The sequence below is a fragment of the Chelonus insularis genome, unplaced genomic scaffold (assembly GCF_013357705.1).
Source record: "Chelonus insularis isolate UGA/USDA-ARS -01 unplaced genomic scaffold, ASM1335770v1 contig_279_pilon, whole genome shotgun sequence".
NCBI classification, from domain to species: Eukaryota; Metazoa; Arthropoda; class Insecta; order Hymenoptera; family Braconidae; genus Chelonus; species Chelonus insularis.
Window position 1 is genome coordinate 127,339 of NW_023276463.1, and position 24,817 is coordinate 152,155.

Genomic DNA, 24,817 nt, shown 5'->3' on the forward strand with positions numbered 1-24,817 from the left:
TAACATATAAAGTTGGGTAACAAGGTTTTTATATATTGTATAACGATACTAATCATTTTTGTCACATAAATTTTATGATAGAGTAATTCATTTTGTTGAGCTGGCAATTTTTAACTGGCAGCAAAAAAGAAAAAGAAGAAAATCTTTAAAATATATTTTTCTTAACCTTTATATCTTTACATCCCATTGATCAACCCACTTTATTGATCTTATATAGTATATTTACAATAGTAGAATTTATAAACTTTGTGTATTTAAATTTAATTAAATTTTATTTATTTTTTTTTCTTAAAATTTACTTACAGTAATATTAATAATTTATTTAAGTATCTATTAACCTCCCACGTTTCTATATAACTGAAAACCCGTTTCTAGGCATTACGATTATTATAATTGAAAATGATTTACTCAATTAATTAATTTCAAAAATTTTTATATTTTTATTTGACTGTTTTTTTTTTTTTTTTCATTTATTTTAAAACTTTTTTAATATTTATTTTAATTATATCATTAAAATCACTTTTATATCGCAAGATATAAACTCGCGCGTACACAATTGTACTCAATTGACGACGGAACTGCTTATACATACGAAAGAAAAAAAATTTTTTAAAAGAGAGAGAAAGCAGTCTCACGAATTAAAAACGCGTCTGGCAAGAGTAGAGTAGACATTTACAAAGATAAACGAGAAAGAATGGAGAATTAAGAAATGAAGAAAAATGAGTAAATAAAGTTAAGAGTTAAGACGAAGACCTAGGACAATCGAATAGAAGATCATTTAGGAGTTAAATAAAAAACTTCAAGAATGGAGAAGAAGAAGAAAATTATTTTAGTAGAAAGATTTACTGATACGTAAGCATGCAAACGTATGCAGTCTATTAAAGATCAAAAGATAAAAAAGATAAATAGGATTTGAAAATAGAGTAGAGAGTTAATCGACATGAATGGAACATTTTTATCAACAATATATTATTAAATATAGTCTTGAAACCAATTTTTATAATATCTGATGTTTTGTATATAGTCAAACTCTGCTAATTTTTAATTTCATAATTTTGACTTCTTGTATATTAAATGTTAATATACTCTAGTTTAGTCCATATGTTAGCAGAGGATGTCATAATTTGACTCTTAGAAAAAGTTGCCCCAAGACATAAAAATTAGAAGAGTTTGACTGTATCAATAATCAAAAATGTCCATTGCATATGCCAATTGATGATATGGTCTGAAGTAAATGAGTATCGATAATACACCAATTCATGTCACTGTGAAAAGTTAGCGAAGCAAAGCATTGGAATAATGTCTAAAGATCCATGTTTGTCTTAAAATGTGGATAGTAGACAGAATTGTCAATGGTTATAATGTGTTATTTAGCAAGAAATAAACTCCTTCAAGATCACTTGAATGTAATCAATAGATGATCGAAGAGGAGTTTGAACTAGAAATTGAGGACTGATTCTCTTTTGAGAAGAAATAGCCTCATTGATCATAAGCACACACTCAAAGATTGAAGTTGAACCACAGGACAGGAAGTAGATGTCAAAATGTTTGAGTAAGAGAAGTGGGTATGTGGTAGAGAAGCAGTAGAGAGTAGCAGAGCCTCCAAGTGCTTGATCTATTAAAGTGCTCAAGTTATTGCGCTGGCCAGAGGATCAGTCACACACAAGCTTGCTGTCATTTGCAGTGGTTGGCTTGTTGCTTTTTGTTTTAATAGCTTAAGCAGAATTGGTTTGTGGCGGCTTTTGACAGGGCTCAAGTTGATGAGCTGACTTTAGGCCCAGTTGTCATTAACCACCAAGAAAGCTGTAACAAAATAACAAGAGGGACAATTTCATTAGTTTAGGCAGTTCCTTCATTACTGTGTCGCGCGATTATCGATTGTCTTCATCAATTTTTCTCCATTGTTTGTTTGGTTTTTTTTTTATTCTCTGTTGCTTAATAAATTTATCTAATCTCAATAATTCGATGTCTTTCATTTGAGTTTTTCACTTTGAAACCGACTACCCTCATAATTTACTACACAATTGGCACTTCCTAGAGTCCCTGGCCAATCGCACCGCATTCTTCGAGTCTTCAGATTAACGAGAAACGACATGTTATCTACTTTTCAATCCACACCCACACTTTTCACTCAATCTCGCACTTCCTTTTCACGTGCTGCTCCTGAGGGACATCCAGAACAAGGTAATCGCTCACAAACATTCCTTTTGCTTTTTTCACGTATTTTATTGTATTTATTTTTTTTTTTAACTTTATTTTTTGTCAACATTCTCGCACTTTCTCTCCCTCTCTTTCATTTCTTCTTCATTCTCTCACTCTCTCCCCGGTGTTTCGCTTCGTTTATTTTTACATTTCGTGATTTCCACCGGCTCGCCTTCCAGTTGTATATATCGTGGACAATTTATTTTTTTTCTCTCGCTCTCTTATTCTCTCGTTACTGATTTTGTGTATCGTTTATCTCTCTCGCTCTCTCGCAAATCCTCTCGTGCTATCATCACCTCCACTTTACTTCGTCGGCGTCACTGGAGGGGCCACTGCAAGCACATTTTGACATTTCGTTATACATTTATTTTTTAATGTTATTTTGATTATTTATCTACTGAAAATATCATTTATTTATCAGTTAAAAGAAACTGTCAATACTTTATTCGAATAATTATTCATAAATTTAATTGATTTAAAAATAAAAATAAGTTATTTACTTATTTATCTTCATTAACTAAACTGAAAAATTGTAAATATAATAATATTATAATTTAAAAGATTATTAGCAAGCAAATAACACTAGCTGTTCATTAAATTAAATTAAAAACAGATAAATAATTATCTGTTATAAAATATGAAATAAATTCAGTGTCTAATAATTGTCAAGAATACTTTCTATGATATAAAGAAAATCCTAAAAGCTGTTAAATATACAAACCAAGAGGCAAAGAAATATTTTATGTTAGTACGCCTCGCGTGAAGCTCACACACCCCAGAAAACTCCTGGGAAACGCGTCAAGCGTGGAATGCTTTTTCTTAAAGATAAAATATCTTCCTCATATGGAATGTTTCCGCTTAAAAACAAATGCTTTCATAGAGTCCCCTGATCATCAAACAAACTTTTTCTTCTTATGTAACAACTATTTTCTTCAAGAATTTTTCAGCATCTTCGAGTTTCCTAAAATGATGTTTTACATAACTAGAAAAAGGTGCAGCTAAATGGAAATCATTGTGAAGACATTAATAGGTTCTAATATTATTAAACAACAAAAAATACTTATAGAATAAATACACTCACCAGAATTGTAATCGTTGCATGAATCCAAGTCAATTGAATTTGTTTGAGTAATCAACACTTTCAACAAGCAAAAAACATGTTGGAGATTCAGGGGAAATTCATTTGGGGACAAAGCTACATTTAAATAAAGTCAACAATGGGTTCTTGAGCATTTTTATAACATCGAGAAACCATCCAAGAAAAAATAAAAACACTTCATGCAGACCGTGTGAGGTTTTTTTTTTAACGTAATTAGTCTGTTTGAATTGTTTCGAAAGGAAGGCTTAGAAAAACTACAAACGGTTTCAAAGTATTTTCTAATCGTTTTTTGCTATTTTTCTGACAATTTTAAATTTTAACGTTTTTCTTTGAAAATCCATTGATGCATTAAAATAGCAAGAGTAATTAGCACACATGGTCACTTTGTTAAAAGGTACAAAGGATCAGGGAAAACATCTTATGACAGAATAGTTGTTAAAAACAAACAAAAAAATTGAAAAAAAAAATTAATTACATAACTTTTGTATATTTCGTCATTTATTGTTCAGTTTTATTATCAATAGGCCGATTTAATATTTCAAAAAATGTTACATTTTTTTAATAATAACAAGTTAATTGAAATTCATCTATATAATTTAATTTAAATATGTATATATTTATACATATTACAATAAATCAATTAATCTTTTAGTATCTACCATTTACCTTAACTTGTTACTTAAAAAAATGTGCTAGGATGTCTTGTAATCCATTTTATTTTACAGATAATTTAATTAATTAATTAACCAGTCATATATCTAATTAATTAATTAACTTATTTTTAATATTAATGATAAATAAAGGTTACAAATAAAATCGTTGCTAGTTTGAGGATCAAAGTCGTGAAGTTGGAGGTCAATTGCTCACGCATTTTTGACTTGATTCTCATCATATCGAGAATATGATTGATTAAAAGTCAAATTATTATTTAATTACATATTTATATTAATTTATATACTAACAATAAATTAATAAATTGCGTCATGAGCAACAACAAATCGTAACACACATCACGACTGAGATTTCATGTACAATATCACACACATCCCACACGCTGATTACGATTAAATTGTTTTTGTTTTTTCATATAAATTATTTATAGTATTATTAATTATCATCAATAATTAAATGATATTCATCTTCACTATGACATACTTTTTTACTTCTTTTCTATCATTAAATATTTAGATAAATGCGTGTGAATGCGTCAGTGTACGTTATTTAACAATTAAAGAGGAATATTAAACATTATTTTTTATTATTATAAGAATTATGTTTTTTTTTTTTGTTATTATCATTATGTTTTTCACTATTATCTTTACCACATTATTTTCCTTTTTGTTGCTTTCTTCCAATAAAAAAATTAACAGGCCCTGCAGCGTTAGGAACACAATTTTCACAATCCACACAATATTGTTTTACTTACAGAACCACCTACGTCGAGTTTTATGCTAATAATTAATTCCTAAAAAGTTCATTAAATAATTCATGCAGGTGTGAGAATCATTTTTGTTAATTATTCATGTTAATCAATCTTCATAATTATATTTACCATCACTCACCAACAATATTAATATATAAAGTAGATTGGGAAAAATGTTATGTTTTTTTTTGTTATCATTACATTGGCTAGTAGTTTATTTTTATTCAATTTCCTTCAAAATAATAAATCTAATTTATTTTTATAATTATTTAAAAATACTTGCAATTTTAAGTAAATACTTAAAGACAATATTATTTATTAGATTGATGTATGAAAAATTGTTTAGATTAAATTATTAATCAATTTCTATCCAATCTATTTTATACTTCTCTTTTTATAATTTTTTTTTCTAACTTTATTTACTACTGTTAATTTGTATTATTGTTTTTTTTTAATAACTAATTAAGTATTATTAATTATGCCCATACTAAAAACAAACTATATCCCTTTTACTGATATTCACAAATTGAATAATTAATTGTCAATAAATTACACTATTTATAGGGTATATTTAAAACATTTCGATAATGTCTAAATTACAAAAAAAAATTACTCACAATTACACGAAGAAAATGATTGTTTCAACTGTAAAATGTATATTCATTTTTGTCTGAATATTTTATCACATTTTCTTTTATTAATTATTCATAAAACTATGAAGTTTGGTGTTGAAGTATTTTTCAAATATATCAGAAATACTTATCTATTTGATTCTCATTTTTATTTGAACTTTACAATGATATTATTTTGATAATAAACTATCAAATGATATTTTTCAAATTACTGTTATAAAAAAAAAAGGAAATTTTTTCTTCGTGTAATAAAAAGTCGAGTCGTTTCTCGCCTTGTCAGTCTTGTTGCGTTTATACGAGTTGTAAAAATTCTACATTAAACTCTGATTAACTATTACTATAATTATTTTCAAATTTCCTTAATATTTACGTTCATCAGAAAACGTTACTTAATTACGATTAACAATTAATAATAATATTACCATAATACCCCCATAAAATTTCTATATGAAATTGAAGTAGCTATAACTTTATTAATTATTATCAAACTCTTTTATGTTTCAATCGGTAAAAAACATTTATAAATATTTCAAAATAAAGTTTATGAAATTGACTGGATAGTCAAATACATCTTATTGTTTTAAATTGATTGTATAATTATATATACGCAACTCGACGCAGGGTGGGCGATTAAAAATTGGGCACGACTCATTTCACAAAGTATCTAGTGCTTTACATTAATGCTCCATTAATAAGCCATAATATAAACATTCATTTATAGAACAAGAAAACACACAGAAGCATTTGTAAATAATTGGAATGAATTAATTATTAATAACTAAATATTTTTAATATTTTTTTTTCTCGAAGAATTATGATTAAAGTAGTAATAAACAAAAAGAGAAAAATATCAAAACGATTGAATATTTTTTGTTAATAAATTGACTATTTTTAATATTGAAAATATTCAAGAACACTTGCAGCATATCTGCATTCTTTGAACTTACCAAATTAGATGAAATATTATGTCTTGCTTTTGTAAATACCTTATGTTTCCCAAAAGAAATCTAACTACTATTTTTTGATGAAAATAAGAGGGAAGGCGTGAAGAAACGTGAGGATAAAACGTTGGCATGCACAAGCATTTTACTTTAAACTCAGGAAGAAGGTAGTTATAAAGTTGGTGCTAAAGATGTTGATTATCAGCCGTCAACTGAATTTCCTTCTTCTTTGGACTGTTTCACCTGACACTGTGAATATATTCATGCAACCAAAGAGACATTAATAAAAACAACTTATCCAGCAAACCACTTATAAAGGCATAATATTAAGCAAATTAATTATTTTAATTAATAAATGAAAAAAAAAAAATTATAAATAAAATAAAACTTTAATAAAATAAAATTTTTAAATTAATTCAAATAACCCAAATCACCTAGCTACCAATACTATCCTTGAATTTATATTTAGATAACAATTGTTTAAGCTACAAATATACAGCATTTTCTCTCGTGAATCTATTGAAATATATACAACTTGAATATAAAAAAGAGAGATAAGTTGATTTTTTATAATCTGGTCAATTAAACATTTACTTCAGGTATTATCGGCTTTTCCTCTCTTGCCTTTAATTTTAATCATAAATATACCTCGTATATTTATTTGATCAAGTTTATGTGAATACACCAGAGAGAATAATTTTACTAAAATAAAAAATAAAAGAGTAATAAAATTGAAAATTAATTAGAATGGAAAAAGCCAATATAATACTGAAATTAATTAATTGGCCCCATGATATAAATAGTTGTTAACGTCTGTCAGAAATTCAAGGAAAGTATTAACTAATGTAGAATTTTAAATAAGCATGCACTTCAGTTAGCACTCGATATTGTCAAAGGTTGTGCGAGTCGTGCTAAAGGTGTTTGACATATGTTTCAGCTAATTAATAAATCAAAATTACAGTACGTTAATTACAGGCGTGATAATTTAAAATCAGCGTTAAAAAAAAAAAATTAATTAAACGAAAAAAAATAATAATAAATTAATCAATTGCCAATAGTTAATAACAATAATGAGGAAATTGGGTGTTCAACGTGAATGTGAGAACTGTGTATTAAACGCAGGGTAACGTATAAAATTTGAAAAGGCACTCGCATGAACCAATTATTAAATTAATGATACTTTAAATCACACTAATACAGTACTGATACTTTCAAAAGAAGAAAAAAATAATCTGAATCATGGGGACAAATCAATGCCCTTCGATTGTATAATTGTATTACATAATATGTTGATGGTATTTGTGGTTTGTCGAATGAAGATCGCTATTTTACACTGACGAACACCATGCACGACAGTCCAAAAAACTTGGTTAAAATTTCACTTAAACACACTTCGTTAATAATTGTTTTTAATTAGAAAGAGATTTTCTTTTACTCTTCCTCTCTTCTTCTTCCTTTTTTTTTATCCTCTGATTATTTTTTCTCTCAATTAAATGCAGCTGCAAGTCCAAATATTCTTGGCATTTTCCATAGGAAACACGTTCTATTTTTAAGCTTCTCGTTCTGATAACTTTTTCGTTATTTTTTTTTAGGCTAATTATTAATTAATTAATTAAAAAATTAATTAATTAAATAATATAAATAAATCGTAAATCTAAATAGGGCAAACTATTAAAAGTCCAAAAAACACGGCCCACATAAGAACGATCCAGTGTACGGTGTAAATGGGACTCTCACCGTCTGTTATTTTTCTGGCAATGAACTTCAGGGTCTCATCTAAAAGTACCACTGGAATGGAGAACTTCATAACAGTAAGCCACTCTTCTCCAGTCAACGGGGTAACTTGGAATACAGACTGAAACACAATCAAAAACTCGTTTAAAGTTTTATTCAAAAGTAATAAAGTGAATATTTCAATGAAATTGTTTTTGACATTTTGGTTATTGTAATTATTTATTATCGTTTTTGTTGACTTACCGAAAGTACTTCAATATGAAGAATAACAAAGTGAAGTGTAAATGAAAGAGCCATTGAAGCAATAAGCCACATATTGGACCATGGGGGCATCGATATAAGTGATTGATTCTCTGATAAACTGTAAATAATCATTTACTTTAAGTTAGTATCAATGTTTATAAAATATGCATTTAGTTCTGTTTGACTGTATGAAAACTCAAAGGAAACTTGATAAAGAGAATAGACAACAAAGTTTAAACCTCTAAGCTTTGCGTAGTCTGTAAAGTTTACATTCACTTTTAAACAATTATAATAAATGAATAAAATTCATTTAAGCTATTTTAAATGTAAATTCTTAATTTCCAATGGTCTTAAATAAATGCATTTTTTCTTTAGGTTACCTGTTCATTGCATTTAACATTTCAATTGTGACAAGTACAGACAACGCCATAGTCATAGGATGAGGATCAGTGAAAATCTTGCAGTTGACTCCTTTGAATTCATCTCCACCACCAAGGCAAGCTAAATGATGAGTCTAAAATGGTAAAAAAAAAATTATCAATTCATCTCCAAACGTTATTGAAATATTTTGTTAAAATTGAAAAAAGAAAAGAATAATTTTTACCAATTGATAATAATTAAGTTGAGGTCCATTAGGACTGTAAAGGAACCACCAGGCAGCAGATCCTACAGTGGCAGCACCTACATATCCACCAATAGCGAGATAACGGAAGAATAACCAGCCAGAAATCAAAGATTCATCGGCTTTACGGGGAGGCTATGAAAAGTAAATTTGCATATTAAAAAATTGATAAATAAACAAAGTTTCTTAGAAAATTAATCTTAAATTTTTTTTGTATTTTACCTTGCTCATAATGTCAAGATCTGGTGGATTAAAACCAAGAGCAGTAGCTGGAAGACCGTCAGTGACGAGATTTACCCACAATAGTTGGACAGGAATGAGAGCCTCAGGAAGACCAAGGGCAGCAGTCAAGAAAATACTAAAAATTTATATAAAATTAATCTTTTGTTATCAATAAACCTCTAAATATAGAGCTTATACAATTATAATTGTTTTAATTCCTCTTTTAAATGATTGAGAGGCATATTGTTTAAATATTTACCTGACGACTTCACCAATGTTCGAAGAGATTAGATAACGAATGAACTGTTTCATGTTGTTGTATATGGCACGACCTTCCTCAACAGCAGCGACAATAGAAGAGAAGTTATCATCAGCCAACACCATCTCTGAAGCTGATTTAGCTACAGCTGTACCAGAACCCATGGCAATACCGATTTCAGCTTTTTTCAAAGCAGGAGCATCATTTACACCATCACCAGTCTGTTAAGAAAATAATCAATGAATAAATTTATTCAAACAATATCTAAAATAAATATAGATAATGGAAAAAAATTTACCATAGCAGAAATTTCATTCATGCTTTGCAAGTATTCTACAATCTTGGATTTGTGAGCAGGCTCTACTCGAGAGAACAATCGAGCTCTCGCGCAAGCTTCTCTTTGTTGTGAAAGAGGCAAATCGTCGAATTCTCGTCCTGAATAGGATTTTCCAGTTGTATCTTCATCTTCCCCAAAGACTCCAATACGTCTGCAGATAGCTTCAGCAGTAGCTTTATTGTCACCAGTGATGACAATGACACGAATTCCAGCAGCGCGACACCTTTGAATAGAGTCAAATACTTCTTTTCTTGGTGGATCAAGCATACCAACGACTCCAACAAATGTAAGGTCTTTTTCATAAGTGTAGAATTTAGTAGAGTCTCCAAGATCCATTTCATCGGGTTTCATTGGATGATCTGCTGTAGCAAGAGCTAAGCAACGAAGAGTATCTCGTCCTGTACCGTATTGTCTAGTTAAATCAAGAATACGGTTTTTCAAGGTAGATGTCAAAGGAACTTTGGTTGTTCCAACACGAGCATGTGTACATCTATCAAGAACTCCTTCGGGAGCACCTTTGACAAAGAGTTTTGGTCCTGTTCCCAGTTTACTTGGTTTAAGAGGAACACAGTAGGATGACATTGATTTACGATCTCGAGAGAACTCAAGAGTAAATTCTTTTTTCCATTTAGTTTCAATATCTTGTCTGACAACAATGGCAGCAGTACGACGATCCAATCCGGTCTTGGAAACTGCAAAAGGATTAAGCTTCTCGGCTAAAACGATTAAAGCAGTCTCAGTAGCTTCACCAACTTTTTCAAAAGCTTGTTTGAACTCATTGAAATCAATAGCTGAATCGTTACACATAATACAAATAGTTCCAATTTCATGAAGAGTTTCAAAGTCTTGTCCCTTAACTTTTTGACCTTTCAAGAAAACATCTCCAATGGGTTCATAAGTTGATCCAGTGATCTCGAACTCATGAAAGCTACTATCATTGCCTTCAATTTTCTCGAAAATGAACATTCTGCTTACGGACATTTGGTTAGTGGTCAAAGTACCAGTTTTATCGGAACAGATGACAGAAGTACAACCCAAAGTTTCTACTGATGGTAGAGATCGGACAATGGCATTCTTTTTAGCCATACGTCTAGTACCAAGAGCCAAACAAGTTGTAATGACAGCTGGTAAACCTTCAGGAATAGCAGCTACAGCCAAAGCTACAGCAATTTTGAAGTAGTAAATTGCACCTTTAATCCAAGATCCACCGTGAGCAGGATCATTAAAGTGACCAATGTTGATAGCCCAGACAGCAACACAAATAACGGAGATGACTTTGGATAATTGTTCACCAAATTCATCAAGTTTTTGCTGTAATGGAGTCTTGATTTCTTCAGTCTCAGACATTTCAGTACGGATTTTACCGATAGCAGTGTTAAGACCAGTGCCGATGACAACTCCTCTAGCTTTTCCAGCAGCGACGTTGGTACCAGAGAAGAGAATATTTTTCTTATCTTGGTTGACAGCTCTTGGGTCAGGAATGGCATCAGTGTGCTTGATAACAGAAACTGATTCACCAGTGAGGATTGACTGATCGATTCTAAGCGTTGTTGAGTAAATCTTGGTTAGACGAATATCAGCAGGGATTTTGTCACCAACTGACACTTCAACAATGTCACCGGGAACAATTTCTTTAGCACGAATCCTCTGGACTCCAGATTTATCGGCTCGTACAACTTTACCCATTTCAGGTTCATATTCTTTAAGTGCTTCAATAGCAGACTCAGCATTACGTTCTTGCCAAACTCCGACCACGGCGTTAGCAATAAGAATGAGTAAGATGACAAAAGGTTCCACGAATGCCGTAAATGAGTCTTCATGTTCTTCAAATAAAGCTAAGACCTAAAAATATTCATCATTTTAGTTTCAAACAAAAGAACTCTTTTATTTGATAAATATAAGAAATCATTGATGATTGAATTATACTTACAAAAGAAATAATGGCTGCTAGAAGAAGAATTTTAACTAATAGATCATCGAATTGTTCCAATACCAGTTGCCAAATGGATTTTCCTGTAACAAGAAAAATATTAATATATAATAATAAAATAAAAAAGCTACATTAAAGCCTAACACACGAATGACATACGGGCGGAAGTGATGCTAGTTATCGAAATCACATGGCCTGTATTTAAGCTCGATTATCGATACCTTCTTCATCCCTCGGGCCATGTGTTTTCTATAAACTATTACCAAAGAGCCACCACCATACCTATTTCAGTTATCTTCAATAGATATTTATTATTAAATATTTATGAAGATATATTGCAAGAAAAAATCTTATTTATCATGGTAATAAAAGTTCTCATATTGGATTTATTTTAAATATCCTGAAATCTTTTGTGTTCAATTAAAGTGAAGAAAGAACTTTTGTAGTTCATAGTCCTTGGTCTCTTACGTTAAATAGCGGAACTTAAAAAGCCAAGACACCACACGACGGTTTCAATGACCTTGATAGCAAATGTCTTACATGTTATTGACGTCACGAACTCTCTTTGCTTACTCGACGAATTCATTAATAATAATTCACAATCGAACATTCATAAAATTCACCATTTTATAAATAATGAATTAAAAATGACATTTTTTTCTATCAATTAAAATTCTTTTCAGTATTTTTTTTTTCAATTCAAGAATTGTCTTTTATTTTTATATAAACAAATATTTTATTTATTATTCCTAAATTTTTACTGTTTCTTCTAAAATAAATTTTTATTATGATAATTAAAGAAGATAAAAGACCAATCAATTTTTTACCAGTAATATTATTTAATTTTTAAATATATATGCACATTAAGAAAGAGTATAAACTTTAATCTGAGTGCTGATAAAATGAAAAACTCCTTACATAAGAAAATTTTCATAAGTAATTTTGACTAATATTCTTTTATAAACTTCAATACTCATAACTTATACATAACAAATTAGAGAATAATACTTATATCAAGAACTTTGATCAAAACTCTGATGATCTTTCATCTTTTCAACATAAATTTTAAAATTTCAGCTCCTTTAAAGCTTGAATATTTTAAATCATAAATAAATCAAAAATAAAATATTATTTTTTTTGAATTAAAAAAAAATAGATTGTTTTAAATAGTTAAAAATAATTAAAAGTATTTTACAAGCTCGTGTCTTGGCAAATTGGTGAGTTGAAAGAATAAATAAGTGTTGATGATAAAATAAAATACATCTTGCATAAGATTCACATTTGTGACGCAGAAACGATTGCAGTGAATATATAAATGACTAGCATCTATCTATCTAGTAATACCTTTATAGAACGGAACATACAAGCCTTCAACGTCATTACTACGTCATGATTAATACAATAAATACGACATTATTCATTTACATTAATTTTCTACTCATTCTTTCTTTCTCAAAAAAATTTTTTTTTATCCACAAAGTTAAATATACTTTAAATTTAAAAGACCTTAAAGCTTAAAATAAATACCATAAAAATAAAAGACAATAAAAATACATAATATTAAGATGCGTCGACAAGCAAAGAAGTAGAGGAAGAAGAAGGATAGAAAAGCTTTATAATGTTCATTATCTTTGTCACCGTGTTCACTTGAAGTCTATAATTAATCCGTATATCACACCTCAAGATCTACGAATTATTTATCCATAATGATTAGCAAAATTTAGTTCAAGGATCGTCAATAAATTATCAAAAATTATCAGCATTAAATATTTAATTAAAATCGGTTTTTGATAAATATTCTTCATTATTACTTACGCAAGAAAGCATCAACAATTTTTAAATAATCATGACGCGATAGATTAATATTCTATTCATAAGAATCTTTGTAGAATACTTAATTTTACTCATGAACACCAAGAATCAGGTATTTTTATTCAATAATAATTGTTTCTTTGATCTGATGGTGTTTTTTGGCAATAAGTTTTGAATAATTTTAAATATTAAAAACCGAAAAATTTTAATGGATTAAATTTTAATCTCCATATCCCCATTTGATTCAAAATAATTTATAATTATCCCTCTTTCACTATATTTCCAAAAAAATATTAAAATGATATATCAACAATTATGATATAAATGTTATCACATCTGAAAATCTGTCAGCCACAAACATGTCATTGGTGGTGGTTTATTCATTTGATATGAAGAGTTGAAAAATTGCAATTAACATGTTCAGCTGAATAATAATATATTAAATGAAATATAAAAAACAAATGATCCTTTAAAGACTCACCCTCCTCAGCTGGTAATTCTGTAACAAAAAAAAAACGAAAAGGTTAGTCGATATTAATTTTTTTTTATTATTAGTCTATTATATTAGTAAATGATTGGAGATAATTGGTTAATTGAAATAATGTTGGATTTTATAAATATATTCTCAGCTAATCACTAGATACAATAAGCAATCAACTTCCAAGGTTTCCGGTGTCACTCTCTCATTCTCTTTAAGCTGACCTACATCAAAACTAGAATATCGACTGTCTGCATCCATGAACAAGTGGAATTTAATAGAGTACTTTGGATTTGATTAAAGTGACGTGGAGTAATTGTCAAATTGCCTTTATGTATCCCTAGAAATGCTTAATATACAGTTTGACATTTATTCATGTTCTTTTAATTCATTGAATAAAATATTCAAATGGATCACAATCTATTTTGTAAATGATGATAATGAAAATGTGAGAGATAAACATTCAATACGAATATCTATGTATAAATGTTGAATCTGATGCAATTAATTAATCATAGATTAATAAAATAATAAAAACAAAGTATTATTTCTAGCAAGTTTTAAAATTTTATTTGAAAATAGCAGAAGAAATAAAAAGTGAAAGTATAAATTGAGAAAAAGGTCATTCAACTGCTATCAAATGAATGAATGGCATCAGGAAAGAAGTCTTAACAGACATGCATGGATCAATGATTTAATAGTATTAACCACGTGTATGCAAACTACATAAAATAATAAATATCATGGTCTCATGTCGCATAAGTTAAGTGTATCTTTGTGAAGAAAACACGTGTTGCTACAAGGAAAGATGGTGTAGAAAAATCGATAGATTTATGTAGGGGAAACCAATAGCTCATAGTTTGCAAAGCTAGCTTTTGTATCTATAAAAGAATAATAATATTTTTTATATGAAAATAAAAATAATCATAACAATGTAGTGTTGGATAGAAAATTTTTATCGATAAAAGAAATAAAGATTAGGGATAAAGAATGATGTGTATAAGTAATAAGGTTGCATGTAGAGTAATAAAGAAGAGTGTCCATATTGATCCAAGTTTTTTCTTCACCACGATACAATGCTGATGAGAGTGACGTGGCTATGGTACTTGATGGTTACCGATTTGTTACGCGAGAGCGAGCGTGAGCAGCAAGGACAGACACAAAGCTGATATGATAGTGTTATACAAATCTATCGACTCTTTCTACAGTAAAAGTAGCTAATTTTAGATCTCCTCACACTTTTCCAACTCGTGCAGTGCATCGTGGTGCATGTTATACGCGTGGTATTCTATTATAAACATTTAATTTTGTTTATTACATTTTTCAAATAACTTTGTTCCTATCAATTTACTTGGAGTGAAGCTTTTATTTTTATTCAATTACATCAATTACCTAATTAATTCAGATAATTTAATATTTCTGATTATTAGGAATGATGTTTGATGCATTATATGAATGAGTAATCATTCTATTCAAAGTGTCTAAATATTTAGACACACGTGGGCTTCTTGCAGATCAATCACTATGCCCACGCTCGTTTCAATGCATCATGTAAACACCTGGCATCTTGCTGTTATCGTATCAATTTTATTGCTATTAATTGCAAATATTAGTTATTTAGAATAATAAATAAAATTTATAACAATTACATTAATGTAATTGTTCAATAGAATCATGAGTCTATTTTAATCAAGTCTGAATGATAATAAATCTTAGCTATTTCATAAATCCAATAGTTAGTTCAATAGAATCTGCTGTAAATTCAGCATATATTTTAATGGTTTAGATAATTTTTTTTTTAATCCAAGTGAATATTCATATTTTCGTCATCATAATATTTGTTTCCAACTCCCAGTTATGAGTTTCTTCATTAAGTATTTAACTCAAAAGTTAGAAATGATACTAATTTATTATCATAGTTTTAATATCTCATCACCTAAATTTATCCAGTTGAAGTTCCATGTTGTTAATTAATTTCTTTATACTAATTTCACTCGTTAAGTTTATTTATATATTTTTTTTCTAATAACGATATTTTTAGTAAAAGTAGAGATTTAGAAAAATCCTTTATTTAGACTTTCTCTCTAATGCTGGGTTTAATGGTTGTTGAACTCACAACCTCACAATATAGTTCAAAAGAACTGAAAAAGGAGGAGTAAAAGCTAGCATAGTTTATAGCCTAGTAAAGTTCATTGGCTCAATATCAAAACATACAACTGAACTACCAGAAGAAAAGTTCTATAATATTAAGAGTTAAATCTTTAATCACTAACTAAAATGGAAAATATTGTCAGACTTCTAGCTTTTCAGTGATACCCGGTGATAATTGATGCCTTAAACAGAAATGAAAAAAGAGCAATAACTAAACAATCAATCATAGAAAAGAAGCTTCTATGAGTAAAGTACATAAATTTAAATTATTGCTCACTTTCTTTCAATACCATACAACTCTTTCTTATATCTGATGATGTAATTGTAGGTTTAAGACTTTTATTTTAGCTGAAAACAATTTATTACGACAAACAGACTGGTAAAAATTTGGCAAGTGAAGTGAAATGCTTGACAGGCATGAAAAAAGGATATACGTGATAATATCACGCCTACAAGATCCAAGTTGGCGAGAGAAGACAATTTGAATAAAAGAAAAGCACAAGGTCGAAATAAAGCTCACAAATTGATTCGCTATTTCCGTATACTTGTTGCCAAAGAAAATGACTGAAAACTACTTTATAATTGGTTAATAAATCATTATAGATTTATTTATTTATATATTATTTATTAATAGATACTTTTATGTAGTTAAAAAAAAATAGTCATTTAAAATATTAAACAGATTTTTTTTTAAATAAAACCAATATTGTTTAATTTAAAAGTGCAAAATAATTATAAAAGTTAAAATTAAAAAATACAATTACATGTTTTACTGAAAAAATAATATTTATTGTTGAAGCTTATCATAATAAGTACTTGAATGAAAAAAAAAAAATAATTCACTTTGATAAAAGTTTCCTTAGGTAATGGGAATATTATACAACTTTACATTTTATTTCTTATATAAAAGCTTGGTTGATGCTATGCAATAGTTGTTATTGCGATCGTTAACAATTAAAACGTTGATAAAGTATTTTCAATAATGATCATCGATTTAAAATGACGTAAATTGAAAAATACAGATAATAATATGAGTTGAAATACACGTGATCGAAATCAATGAATTTTAGTGCTGACAGAAAAGAGAAGAAAATAGATTTGCGGAAAATTTGTTTAACGTAACAACCTCAAGAGCTATGTGAGAAACAAAGTAAGATGAAAGATGAACAAGTGTTAAACGTGATAGTTAACAAAAATATCTCGAATGAGAAGCTTAAACTCGGTCACGGTGGATGCGTGAAGACAAACTGGATATGACAGCTAAAGTTTTGAAATGTTGATTCTTCAAAAACTTTAAAACCGAAGCAAAACTAAACATAAAAATAACAAAACCTACGTACTTATGGGATAAAGTGACATTTGATGCATGAAGATAAGAAAAGGTAGACAACAAATATCTATATATACTTTTTTTTCTTCATCTGATTCAAGTTTGAAAACGCTAATTATTATTTTAGACAACTCTTTTTTCTTATGTTGATGGACATGTTGTGTCAGAGTTGGTTGATTTATTTTAATGATTGAAGAGAAAAATATTTTCAACTAAATAGGCTACTGAAAATGAGTTTGTGCTAAAATATACGAGTTGTTTATAAATAAATTCCATCATTAGATTTTTTTTATCTCAAATTAACTATTTGGTTATAAACACTTGATATAATTCAAGCAGTCAGGTGTATCAAAGTTACTCTTCTTATCACAGCTAAATTGTAAATATTTCCATTACGTAATAATATGTAATAATTACTCATTTATCATTCAATTCAGGAATTGTCATATGTCAGAGAAAATAATAAATGGAATTGTAGGGAAAAACTATTATAGACCGTAAAATATTGATTTCTTTTATTAGTCATCATATATAAGAAGGGGAAGCCAGAGTAAGATAATGTATCGGGGCAACATGGGAGCAACGTTATTTAAACAAAATCACAAGCATTATAATATAATTTTTCTATATTCATGAATAATTCATCAAATTATTTTATTAATGCTTTTAATTCACTATTAATATTCATTATTCTATTTTAATTTGCTCCAAATTTTTTATGTTTGATTTTAAAAATAAATGATAAATGAGAATTATGCATATTAATTTTTTTTTTTTAGAAAAATATTAACAATTCTTGTAATTGGACGCAGTAAATAACTTCAACAACTCCGTGTGTGAATCTTTGATAAAGACCAAGAACGGTCTTCTTTTGTTACTGATAAAAGAAAAACCCAAGGAGGAAGTGTTTAAAACTCCGTCATTGCTTTTATTGATAGAACTAGCGACATAAAATCCAACATTATTGTTATATATTGTTGTTTGTTTGATGAAAATAATAGCATTTTAGTTAATAAATATATTGAAAAAATATTACTTACCATTGAGACCATATTTTTCCTGATTCCTTTTGACTTGGTCTGTGGATAAACCTTTTTCAGAATCAACATTGAAGTAATTCAACACCTCGTCCACAGTTTTACAGTGGGCGTCCTCCATCGTTGCTTCTTTTGTTTAATGTACACTTATTATTATTTTCTTCTCTGTGTCAGTTTATGATCATTCACACAAATTATTTCTGGAAAACAAAGAAAATAGATAATGAAATGTAAGTTCGAGACCCTAGTTCATTATCGACTATAGATTAATATCTAACTTAAAAAAAAAATTATGAATATTATCATTCATGTAATCAATGTACCTCACAACTGTTCATGAATACATTAAAACTAATGAATAGTATTAATTATTATCTTTTCACTAATGTGAATACTTTATTCACAATTATGTAAAAATAATAATAATAATAATAAAACAAATTTAGAAACTAAAATTCGTATGTATTTTATATGTAATACAAATAATTAGATAATGTGTTACATGAATAACCTAAACATTGGCTCATGTAATAAATAGAATTTAAAAGTATAAACATGACTAAGTCAATTTTAAAAAAAATATCAAGAACGTTTGGATTATTTATATAATAGTATTAGTAACGGAAAATTAATTTTTTTTTTATAAATCTCTCATACACAATTTTTTAAATAACCAAGCTAATGTGTAATATAAAAAATTAATGCCTTGAAAACATAAAAGTAACCTAAAAATAACATAAAACAGCACGCCATTATTTCTAACCTTACTCAAACCCTATATATTAAAATTAATCAACCGACTACCTTTTTCCAAAGCGTTAGCAGCGAGGAAAATCACAAAAAGACGCTATGTACACTTGAAAAACAAATTACTCCACCCTAATCACCTGAATTCAAGTCAAAATCTACAGTATATCACTAGAGAGTCACTCACGACTTCACTGACATCGCAAAAAACGTAATGAAATTAAAACTCACCCTGATTAGTTTTCAATTCACACGAATACGTGTCACGAAACGAAAAAATTATACGGGCCACAAGGTATATAGGTTATGGACTAAGTATTTCAACAAAAAATATTATCCTATTAGAGTAAATAAAACACTATTTATCCAATTATTGCAAATATCACAGATCACGATAACAAATTATAATTTTATTCGTCATGTTTTCTTTTTAATATTTTATTGAATTCACAACTTCTCGATTGGAGCAAATTTCTTGATACTGATGAGGACCCTTTCCACGAGTTGCTGATCAAACCTTTGCTTCCGCGCAACTGCCGCACGTCGAAATATGACGCTTAGTGATTGGTCAATGCGCCACTCGCGGTGTCTATTCGTACTTTACTTCAGCGCGCGAGAATAGTCAAACTTTTTAAAACTTCCGCTGACAAAATAATTCTTTTAAAGATACTGAATATCCTATCATAACTTAAGTAAATTTAATTAGATTATTAAAAGAATTAATCATTTACTTTTAAGTATCAATCAAATTTACTAAATTTTAATTCGAAAAAAAGATGAAAACGGCAATTAAATGGTTCCGGAGTCACAAGAAATGTATGCATACACGGCCGAAAAGGAGCATGTGGAGCAACGCTATTGGCTGGAAGATTCACTCGTCAAGTGACGCACAGCCGGATTCTATTTTCAGGTTTCTTCTGAGCTATTTCCTTGGCGCGTATTTAAAGACATTTTGAAGAACTTTACGCTCTGTCCTATTATATAAGTAGCGGCTAAGCGTTTGAAGAAAAATAAAATCAAAACAATTATCTAGTGAAACACTCCGTTGTCACAATATATTTATTTAATTTATTCAACAACATTTTAATTTTATTTTTTAATTATTAAAAATCTTCACTTTCAGTCAGTAAACCTACATTTTGTTTCCAACTTAAATTCAACAATATTCTCAAACATTAATCCGTCGCATAAATAAAAATTAAACCATGCTAATGATCAAATAATCTATTTTCCACCAAGGGAGTAAAGTAAGACATTAGAAACTCGTTAGTTAAAGTGTTTTACATTTACTCCCATTGTGAAAATATAGTTCTTTTGTCATATTATCACAAAAAATTAGATTTGATTCTCAGTTTAGAGGTTAATAAAGTGACGCGTTTTGGTAGAGAAGAACAAAATGCGTCTACGCATGCGCACAAACGAATTTGTCATTCTATGCGAGATAAAAAAATGGGACTTTATTAACCTCCAAGCGGGGTATAAAATCTAATTTTGTATGGGGGTATGACAAAAAATTAATTTAAAAAAATACCGAGAGTAGTCTTCAATTATATAAAAAGTCAGAAGTAAAGAAAATGCAAGTGAATGTAAAGTAAATAAATGGATAATATTTCTTTAAAATGTTTCTTACAATAAACTTGAAGTTAAAATTGATCCTACAAATCTGCCATGCAATAATCAGCTGCTAAAAACTATTTCAAGTTGACTTTTTGAAGTTGAACTAGCTTAGACTGAATTCCCAGGAGTGGATGATAGCCTTGTAGCTAAGACGCGCGTGCCCGAGCGGACACTTTTAGCACATCCTAAGACGACTTTCTAATTATTTTGGCAGGGATAGCCATGCTTCCACTAGTTTGCCAACTTTTAAGATTAACAACAGAATTTTAACGTAATAATCGTTAATGATTAAGTAATTTACGACGTAATGACTTTTAGAAAAGTTTGCCCAATGATTTTAAATTTATTTTTATGGATTGTTTTGACTCAAAACTTTTTACACAACTGCATTGAAGTCAAGATAATAAATACAAGCTTGATGATTGAATTAATGATGATTTTACGAACTTTCATTTTGAATTAACATCTGAATTAGCCATTTTATATTTAAATACAAAATATCAATAAGAATCTCTGGATGATCATAAAGCAATGAGATGATATATGAAGATGTTATTTTTATTTAACTTGAAGTATATTTAGAGCAACGAATGTTTATGTAGGTAACAAAAAATGAGCTTTGATCACGTAAATAAATGAATTCAATTCAACAATCGCACAATGAAATCAAGTTAAAGCCTACACTTTCAATAATAAATACACTGGGACACTTCTTTGATTTACAACAACAAGAAATGTTGATTTCTAAATGACAAGTTTTAAATTTTTTATCAATCAAAAAAAAAAAGATCTTTCTGAAAAGATAATTAGTAGAAGAGCAAGTAATATGAGAACAATAATTTGAAAGCTCTTTTCACCAATTGTTCTCCATAAATATCCAACTCTTTACCACCATGAAGACTTCTCTTTTAAAATTTAATTGACAAAACTTTATTTTTATTCACAGCACTTAATCTATTAGATAATCGAATCACTCACATGTTCACTTTTTATTTCACGATCATTTCTTAATATTATGACTTTTTTGTAATTTTTATTTCTTCTTGAGTGACTTACCAATTTAAAAAAGTCCCTATAATCACTTTATTATCACTTAAAAATCCAAATTTGTTTTAAAAACTACTATGCCTTCTTAAAAAACATGATGACAAATAAACGAAATTAAATAAATACTGTGAAGTTTGTTTGATTAACATAAAAATTAATGAAAATTTGTGTTAATGATACGGCAACGCCTGCGCTGCTGAGCGAAACAGGGCGCCGGACATCCTAAAAATTCGTTTAAATAGTCGTTGATGTCGCTACCTGGTGGTTGAATGAAGAACAAGACATGAAAAGGAGGGAAAGACGTGAGGAACTTCATTTTGGATAAATGCCAATGTTCCCCAGCTTATTTCTTGGTCACTGCTGCTGATGATGCTGCTGCATCTTTTTTTTCTCGATCACAACCTTCACAAATTCAACAAGTCATTGAGTCTATTGTTTGCCAGAATACGCTTTGTACATGTTATTTCATAAACATTATCCAGCCAGATACACTCTTTCTGTGAAGCTACATATCATCAAGATCATCAACGGTTGTTGGATCCGAGAATACAGACAAATGCATTTATAGATTTTTCAAACGGTTAGTATTGATGAGTTATGTTGATATTAAGTAAGCAAATTAGTAAGTTTATTTAGAAATATTTAAATATTCAAGTTTACTATAAATAAATTTAAATAATGGGAAAAAAATAATTTTCAGTTACATCATATTCAACTAATCTTGGGCTATGCTGAAATCGATGAAATAATGCATAATTGCAACGACAAAGAGTCGTATGGGCAATGTTCCAAAAATGGTATTAGACAAGATTGTAAATGTCCATTGAAATTTTTGTGACATATAGGCAATTAATCCTACAATTTTTTTCAAACTCTGGAAATGAGAATTCTTTAAATAATAGCAGTAACTATACATAAAAATCATTCTATTTGTCATGAAAGTTGAAGTTTTAATTAAATTTATGCTTCCAATGATTAAAATTGAAGTTGAAATATTCATCCTCAAGAAAATTGCATTCAAATGAAGATTCTTCCTATTGGTAGTTTTTTATTGATTAAAAAACCCTAGAAAATGGTATGCTAATTTTGGAGTATTTTTTAATTATACTAGTCCACTCATGATTTTTATCAAGATTAAAAAAATAGGGGAATTGAACCATTTATTTCTTGTTTTTGTTTTCAATCATGTCAGTAGGAAATGACAATGCTTTTATAAATGAAACAAGAGTGTACATATTTGACTTTTCCATTAATCAATAAAAAACGTATGAACAAACTAAATTTAAATAAATAATAGGTAAAAATATTTTATTTTCATCCATTGTTCACTTCTAACAAATCAACTTTTGATTTATTTGCTAAACTCTGTTGTTTCAATTGTTTTTATTACTCTCAGTCAGTTATTTTGCTGTTTCGTATTTTTATTTAACTGTACAAACTTTTATTTAAAAATTGCAACTATACAAAACATCGAATTCATTTTATTTCATCATTTAGTATTTCCGCGATTATTAAATTTATTCAATAAATATTCATTGTTATGTGTATCTATTTTTAAAAAATGCTATAAAATTTTTCTACTGAATGCATTTGTCTCCTATGTACATTCATAATCATTTAATTTTTAAAAGTAAATATATCTTATTTGTATTATTAGTTGTTACTTCATGAATTTATTATTAATTCGTCTAAAAACAAAATAAAAATCAAACGATAAAATTCAATTTCTACAAATAAATTTCATTTTAGATAAATAAATTAAGTGGAAATGTGTGGAAGTTATTTATTTAGAAAAGAGTTGATGTGAGTGAAAGCTTTTGACAGTGAAATTAACTAAAGGATACGAGTGGCTGATGACCACTGATGCAAAGACTCGGGGGAGTAAAGATACTAATTCGCACACTCGGCAACTTCTCTCGGTGTCCGATTATAAACTTTCGGTCAACGCACTGAGTGCAAGTACATTCTAAAAGGTGATCAAATGTTCCTCATCTAAGAGTAGCTGACGGATATTTTAATGGTTCAATTACTGCTCTATATAAATACTTTTAATTCCTATGTAAGTATCAATTATAACATCAATGATTTAAAAAAAAATATTGCAGTATTTAATTGATTTTTATTGTTTTCTTTCCAGAGGAATTTGTTAACACAAGCAGTTATTTATTCTTCAATCTATAAACAAAAGAATATTTGTTAACAGTCAATAAGAACATTACATATAAATAACTGGATGGAAATTGATATTTTTAGAATGCTTATAATTTTTAAAATCACATTCATTTTTGAAGAATGAAATTATGATCAAACTTTATAAATGTAATTATCTCGAATTCTAATTTTTTTCTGCATTAGAGAAGTGTGATTGAATTATAATCTAATAATTTCTTGGTAAGATTTATTTTTTGACAAATTATTTAGAACTAATGATTAAAATTGAAAGAAGATAGTATTCACAAACGGAAGTAAAAAAAAAGTGATATATTATTTATAGAAAAATATAATATTAAAACAAGCTCTAAAGACATCATAGCAAATTATAAAGAAGAATTCTTGTCAATACAACGTCGGAAAAACAGACGAGGGTAAAAAAAGACAGAAAAAGATGAAAGAAAAAGCGTGTTGTCTGTTGGTGAATAAACCAGAAGTATATTTTAATTTCTATTTTCATGTCACGTATTACAACATTGTCAACAAGCCGATTTATTTGTTACCCCATAAATTCTTAAGCGATTTCTCGTGAAAAAGACATTTAAATGTTTCAAAATTGCCTTTAATTGTTCTTCAAGATTAACGACTAGAAATAAAAAATAAAATAGTAAATAAAAAGGAAAAATATTATAATTAAAGAGTTATAAAATAAGTGAAGTGAAGACTACAGTTATAGTTTAAAATATATTTTTAGCTTAGCAGGGGAAAAGAGATAATACGAAATTAGAACGCGAACGGCCTTT

General features: G+C 28.5%; 1 protein-coding gene and 1 long non-coding RNA gene across 6 annotated transcripts; one reads left to right on the forward strand and one right to left on the reverse strand.

Annotated features, from left to right (window-relative positions):
- Positions 1–139: 139 nt before the first annotated feature.
- On the reverse strand, positions 140–22,092 carry SERCA (ATPase sarcoplasmic/endoplasmic reticulum Ca2+ transporting SERCA). Of its 5 annotated transcripts, XM_035080414.1 has the most exons (12): positions 21,873–22,092; positions 18,456–18,652; positions 13,938–13,955; positions 11,645–11,727; positions 9,676–11,556; positions 9,378–9,598; positions 9,119–9,254; positions 8,879–9,031; positions 8,655–8,788; positions 8,275–8,392; positions 8,035–8,152; positions 140–2,534 (listed from the first exon to the last, which is right to left on the reverse strand). In XM_035080414.1, exons 2-12 carry the CDS (start codon positions 18,571–18,573, stop codon positions 2,506–2,508), a joined length of 3,009 nt encoding a protein of 1,002 aa, XP_034936305.1. In that variant the 5' UTR covers positions 18,574–18,652; positions 21,873–22,092; the 3' UTR covers positions 140–2,505. The 5 variants fall into 5 exon arrangements, with proteins under 5 accessions (XP_034936305.1, XP_034936301.1, XP_034936303.1 ...); XM_035080410.1 differs by lacking the exon at positions 140–2,534 and having other exon boundaries at positions 7,766–8,152; XM_035080412.1 differs by lacking the exons at positions 140–2,534; positions 21,873–22,092 and adding an exon at positions 20,830–20,974 and having other exon boundaries at positions 7,766–8,152.
- Positions 22,093–22,197: 105 nt separating this feature from the next.
- Positions 22,198–24,248, forward strand: LOC118065244 (uncharacterized). The gene is made up of 4 exons (XR_004690146.1): positions 22,198–22,443; positions 22,564–22,938; positions 23,613–23,922; positions 24,001–24,248. It is a non-coding gene; the product is annotated as an uncharacterized lncRNA (long non-coding RNA).
- The last annotated feature ends 569 nt before the right edge of the window (positions 24,249–24,817 follow it).